This window comes from Crassostrea angulata, chromosome 8, assembly GCF_025612915.1.
Source record: "Crassostrea angulata isolate pt1a10 chromosome 8, ASM2561291v2, whole genome shotgun sequence".
NCBI classification, from domain to species: Eukaryota; Metazoa; Mollusca; class Bivalvia; order Ostreida; family Ostreidae; genus Magallana; species Magallana angulata.
This window is the reverse complement of record NC_069118.1, coordinates 8,777,465-8,784,429: the sequence shown is the minus strand read 5'-3', so window position 1 is coordinate 8,784,429 and position 6,965 is coordinate 8,777,465. Positions and strand designations below refer to the sequence as shown.

Below are 6,965 nucleotides of genomic sequence, written 5' to 3'. Positions count from 1 at the left end.
ACACATCTGCATGAAAAATAGAAGTTACCGATTGCAGCACGGTATTGTTCTAATGAATTACCCATTGTCAATGATTAACGTTTAACGAAAATCTTCCCGTCGATAGTCCAGCATCCCTTGGCACCTCCGGTGCGAACAGCCTGCCTGGCGCTGTCGTAGATGATAGATCGCTTCTTCGTAATGGTTTCATTGATGAAGATTATGTAACTATTATTAGAGTTTGTGTTGAACCCTTTAAGGTTGGTTTTGTTAGCATAAACCACGGCTTTGTCTCGATATCTAACAAAACGAACGATGATGTCGCGTGGTTTTTCCTTGTTCGGAGGACCGAGTCTGTGGGAAGTGCTTATTGCGTATTTGTCCAGTTTTCTAGCATCAGGTGGCAGGACAAATGAGTTAATTGTGTTAATCACAAGGTCGTCTGTATTTTCGTTTACATTTTCCGGTATATCGGAAAATTTGAGATATGACTTTCTTAAGTACTGTTCGAGCTCATCAATTCGATTCTCGAGATTGATAGTTTTAAACTTGAGTTCTTGAACTTCAGTAGAGAGTTCCTCAAGAATACTGTTTTTGATTGCTGGTTTGTCGAGGATAATGCTGGTGGTTTGTTTAAGAAGCTCCTTATTGTTTGACAAATTATCAAGTATGCTACTTAGATCTTGGAGTTCTTGGGAAATTTTAGAGTCAGAATTTGGTCTGTACCTTTTAAGTGATTTTGGTTTGTCAGATGAGTTGGATATGGGTGTGGAATGAATACTGGCTTGAGGCTGTTTACTTGATCTGTATGATCTGTTGCCCCTGTTACCGTTGAACGATTTACCTCTTCCACTCATTGTTAATTTAATATAAATCACTCTTCACACAAACACATAAAGACACATAAAGGTATAAGCACATAAAGTTTTGCACAAGCATGTGGGTAAATACGAGTAAACAAATGACTGTCCTTACTCCTTAGTCCATAACCCGTGAGCTGAACTCACTGGTCGCGAAAAGGTTTTCTAACTGCATGTTGATTGTAAATTGACATTTTCAATGCACAAAATGCATAAACATCCTGGACTACACGAATGAATCACGATGATGTCAGACTCAACCTCCCGTTTAAGACAACTAACAATGTAGCTTTATCGTTTATTTCACGTATTCATGCACATATAACAATGAATTAGTTAATTTTACTTACCCTTTTTGACCAATCCATTAATATGTTAAAAGTATGATAAATATATACAATAAAATACGTTCATTGATGATTATGCGGGTAACGGAGTTAGTGATCATCGGAGAGAAAAAATGCATAGCCCGCTAGGGCGTGTTTACAAATTATATTTATGTATCTATTTATTTATTTTTGCAATGTTGCCGCCTGCATTTTGTGTGTGATCATTAATCAGCTTAGAAAGCATTTAATTGTTTAATTCGCGCTTATTTTACTCACCCTTTTTTTTGTCCCCCTTCCAATTTATAAAAAAAACAGGTGTGAATCTTAGCTCTATAAAAACTGAGAGAGCTGACATTCTGACTATCCAGTTCTAAACATTAAATCGATCGGTAGAAAAGAAATCATGGGTATACATACAGAAAATATGCAGAGAAAGTGAGATTTAGCGCAATTTCAACAAATTCCTTCTAAAAAAATGATAACATTTAGGACTACAAAGGAAATCCTGGTCGCTAATATTCTTTTAATCTAAAATCAATTGATATAAAAGCAAAAATTCATACAAGAAATTTCTTCAAAATATATAGGGTAGAAATAATTAGACTAGGCCTCGTTAAAAATTAAAAAAAAAAATACCATTTTTAAGGGCATGTCAGATTCAATTTGTACATGTAAATGTAGTGTTTTACTTAACATTAATTAAGATTGTGTGAGGAAACAAAAAAAAAAAAACAAGTTATCTAACTTAGGACAAACTAAATAATACAAGTATTTACTGGATGGGTGAGATTTGTGCAGAACTGCAGACTTTCATCTCTCTTATATTGAAATAGAGAAAATATTTTTTACTGTGTTCTTTTCAACTTGTTCAACAGATATGTTTCTAGTCACTGCATTTTAAGTTCATTGTACATGCACATGCAGCATACTTTAAAGGTCGTACATCGTTGAAACAATACCGGTAACGGTACATGCTGAATAAAGATGATACATCTACATGTATTGGTTAGGTTCTTTTTTGGGGAAGGGGGGGGGGGCTTTCTAAATCCACCCACTATTAGCGTAGATGCCTACTAAGGAATTAATATCAGCGTTAAATCGCGAGAAGGGCATCTCGCAAACAAGTCTCGCTTTTATTTTTGGACATATCGCATATTGGAGCTTGTCTCAGATATGCGCATTTATCTCGGTAACTATTAGCCGGGAATTTTGAGTACGATCGGGTTGGGTTTTAACGGGTGTTTTTATATTAGTTACTTACCTTCTAGAACAATCCCCTTTCTAAAACAATCGGGGATTAGCAAAATGCCCAAATAAAAACAGATTTGTCAGCGACGAGGAGCCAGCGTGGGGCCGGAGACGACAGAGGCCAGAGAGGGCAGGGCGTGCAAGCAGCAGTACAGCAGCAGAGCATGTAGCGCAACCTCCGGTGCAAAATCAGATGGTGGCTTCCCATTCCCCTCAGCCCTCCACATCACCCATGATGGTGGCGCCATCCGTCACTGTGGCAGGACCAACAGATGCTATTGGCTCAACCCAGCAAGAATCGACAGAAATGGCACAAGGTACTAACATTGGTGCTCAGTCTTTAATGTTTGGCAATAACTTTAGTCAGCCTGTCATTAACAATTCAACCCAAGTAGATTTAGGTTACCATGTAGATAATGCAACCAAACAAAAAATTGTCAATGGGGAATCTATTAATTTAGCCACCCTGCTTGTGCGTGATGCTAATAGGCTACAACTATCCACATTGTCAATGGACTCCCAAGGTCAAATTATAGCCCAGCCCAAACACAATCATAGATTGACAACCATTGAGAAATGGACAGATGCCTTTATCATTAATGCATGCATATATCTTACAGCCCACCCTAGCAAAACGCACCAACTATTCAAATACATGCATGACGTTAGGTTGGGGGCCGAAAAATCGCAGGGTTGGGTCACATATGATGAGCAATACAGGCTTCGGATGGCAATTAACCCATCAAATAACTGGGGGGGGGGTAATAGATAGTGAATTGTGGCTGGTGTATATGACGCCCGGGATGCAGTCCAATACAAATCGTCCATCTATTTCGCCAACCAAGTGCTTTGACTTTAACTACAGATAATCTTGTAACAGAATCCATTGCGCCTAATTGCACCAGTGCATCAGATGCAACAATAAACATCCATTAATTCGCTGCATGGACACTCAAACTCCTACCCACTCAAATGGTCAGTCATTTTGGGGACAAGGATTTACATTTAGACCGTCTCAGTTTCAGTCCACCTATCAACCAAGGCAAGCCTACCACAGTCGAGACAATTAACACCTCAGCCAAGACATGTTACACCACAGTCAAGACATCTTACACCACAGTCAAGACAAATGGGCCCTGGGCGTTTCCCCACTAAAGACACAGCAAATACTGGAACATTTAATTAACTACCCAGATAGAGAGGCAGCACATACTTTAAGGGAGGGTCTAGTTAATGGGTTTAAGTTGCAATATGAGGGTCCCCGGTTTCCAATTTTTGGTAGCAATTTAGTGTCTGCAAAGCAGCATCCAAATGTTTTACAAGAAAAAATAGATAAGGAAATTACAGAAGGGCGAATGGCAGGCCCCTTTCAGTCTCCCCCTATGTTAAAATTTCATGTGTCCCCCATAGGTATTGTTCCAAAAGCTGATGACGGTTGGCGAATGGTAATGCACCTTTCATACCCACCGTCTGCAAGCATTAATCACAACATTGACCCTATTCACACATCAGTAAAATACACATAATTTGACACAGTCATTCAAACAATAAGTCAATTGGGGAGAGTGACAATTATTGCAAAATCTGATATAAAAAGCGCCTTTCGGTTACTTAAGATATCCCCAGGGGATTTTGAATTATTAGGTTTACAGTTCGAAGGTAAATTCTATTTTGATAAGTGCTTGCCATTTGGGTGTTCCATTTCATGTAAACTATTTGAAATGTTTTCCACATTCTTAGAGTGGTAAGCTAAGGAAAGATCAGGGTTCGATACCATTCATCATTACTTAGATGATTTCATCTTCATAGGGAGTGCTAACACAAGTCAATGTAAATTTATTATGCAAAAATTTGAGGAGTTGTGTTTGGAAATTGGTGTACCCTTGAACGTAGAGAAAACAGTTTTGCCCACTTCTAATTTAGTGTTTCTTGGTCTGGAAATAGACACGGTCAAAATGCAAGTCTCTATTCCACATGAGAAAGTATATCAACTTTCTACTCTATTAAAATTTTGGGTAGGTAAGAGGAAAATTAAGTTGTCGGAGCTACAATCTCTAGTGGGCAAGTTAAATTTTTTCAGCAAGGCTATACCTGGTAGTAGAGCATTTAATCGCAGGTTTTTACAATGCTATGATAGGAACTAGTAAACCAAATCATCATATTCGGATATCGGGGTCCATGCGTCAAGATATGAAAACCTGGATCGAATTCTTCGATAGTTTTAATGGGGTGGTATACTTTCCGGACAGTGAGTGGAGTACTTCAGATACACTGAAACTCTTCGCAGATAGTGCAGGGTCAGCAGAATTAGGTTGTGGTTGTTATTTTCAGGACCAATGGATGTTCCTTCAATGGCCAGAGTAATGGGCTTACAATGAAATTTTGCGCGATATTACTTTTCAAGAGTTAGTTCCAATTGTGTTGTCATTGATGGTCTGGGGAAGCCTCCTGCATAATAAAAAACTTATCCTTTTCATAGACAATATAGCTTTGGTTCATATTTTAAACAAACAGTTATCTAGGTCAGAGCGTGTCATGTCATTAGTTAGGCCCTTATTGTTGGTTGCGTTAAAGTACAATATTCAGTTTAAAGCCAACCACATCCCAGGCAAACTTAAACAAATAGCTGACTCTATTCCCTGCAAAAAGTGGGACACTTTCAGGAGCCTGGCACCTGCAGCAGACGCACAACCTCAGCCAATTCCGGAGCAATTCCAGACCTTGCTCTCGCAAGCCAAATAGAGCGTTTATTCAGTGCATCTATGTAAGTGAACACTAGCGAGGCATACAGGGTAAGGATCCAAGCGTTTGAACAGTTTCGTATTGGCCAAGGGTTGTCACTGGTTTGGCCGCCATCAGACACACACTTGTGCATATCTATCAATAAAACACTACAAACACTCGACGGCAAAATCATTAATTGCAGCGATAAGCTTCAAATGCAAAAGTCATTCATTATATGATCCCACAAAAAACTTTGTCACCCAAAAGCTACTCCAAGGTATGAGAAGATCCACCAACACAGCAGACACACGGTTACCAATCACACTGGACATTTTACAAACAATTATCCCAAACCTTCAATTTGTGAAACCTCATTGTATAAGTCTGCCTTTTCCCTTGCATTCCATGCATTACTTAGGATAGGTGAAATTGCTCTATCTAAGGGTAATTCACATGAAACCATAATCCAATGCCAAGATGTTTCACTGTTAACTAACAAACTTATGGTAAGCATTAAACGCTCCAAAACCGATCAGTGTGGTAGGGGAGTGACATTGTCAGTTAATGCATCACATGGACTAACGTGCCCAGTAAAAGCAATGCGGGAGTTTTTGCAAGTGCGCCTAAGCATTACGGGGCCATTATTTTGTCATTTTTTGGGGAAACCACTAACACGGTATAAATTTAGTGCGGTCCTAGCTAAGGTCTTGGCAAAGTCATCCATTGATAGTAAGAATTTTAAGTCACACTCCTTTCGGATAGGAGCAGCTACTACATTAGCACTTCAGGGCGAAACACAACATGTCGTCCAATTGGCGGGTAGATGGCAATATAATGCCTATCGCACATATATTCGTTAATGATAAGCATTATTGGGCTAGTCTTATATCATACATTCCTTATTTGTAGTAAATAGTATTTAAGCTTAACATCTACCAAGTTTTGTGAACATAGGTGTCAATAAAGTGTGGGTCATAGGATCCTCCATAGTCAAGAGAGCGAGCATAGAGTCCAGGGAACGAAAGGGGGGATTAAACCTTGGAATAGCTAATACCGAAATCTGGTGGCAAGGCTATGGAGGTATGGTCCTTAGTCAGTTACTTCCCAAGCTTCGTGTGCTGCGAAGAATTGAGAATGACCCAGATGTATTAATTATACACTGCGGAGCAAATAGTCTAGGTCTCATTGAATTAAAGTCACTGCTGGAAAAGCTCCAAGACACACTGGAACAAATAGCCAAGTTTTTCCCTCGTTCTAAATTGGTATGGTCAAACCTGCTCCCTAGATTCAATTGGAGGTATTCAGAGGACATTAGGGCCATGTATGACTCAAGAAAAAGAGCCAATAGGGAAGCAATATTGTTAGTTACGTCTATGGGGGGGGTTATTAAACATACTCAGTTTGACAGTAAGGACCCAACATTATTTCATGATGACGGTGTTCATTTGTCAAAAAAGGGAAATGATTCATTCCTAGAAAACATTGGAAAGGTTGTTACATCGTTACTTAAAGTTGAGGGAGAAGACATTGAGCAAGCTCTGGCCGCTGGTGACCATCTGTGTTGAGGTACTGCCGCCGTCACTAATGGTCTTTGGTCCTCCCATTGTGGCGGTTGCAGTTCCATGAATGCCCGTAATAGATTTGCGTCAGACATCAGGCATTTATGACCCTTGCAAGTGGCGTATTTCGACCGCTCCTCAACACAAATGGAAGAGTCGACACATATTCTACGTTCATGACGTCATATTGGACAGTTGATCCTAATTCAAATCCATAATGATGGATATGCACATGTGAAAAGGACTATGTGCGGTATGGTCAAATA

The 6,965-nt window shown here is 39.5% G+C and overlaps 1 protein-coding gene across 1 annotated transcript; it reads left to right on the top strand.

Moving 5' to 3' along the window:
* The first annotated feature begins 916 nt into the window (after nt 1-916).
* On the top strand, nt 917-5,195 carry LOC128159244 (uncharacterized). Its single transcript, XM_052822309.1, has 3 exons — nt 917-922; nt 2,492-2,733; nt 5,066-5,195. The coding sequence occupies exons 1-3, from the start codon at nt 917-919 to the stop codon at nt 5,193-5,195; spliced, it is 378 nt and encodes a 125-aa protein (XP_052678269.1).
* Nucleotides 5,196-6,965: the final 1,770 nt, after the last annotated feature.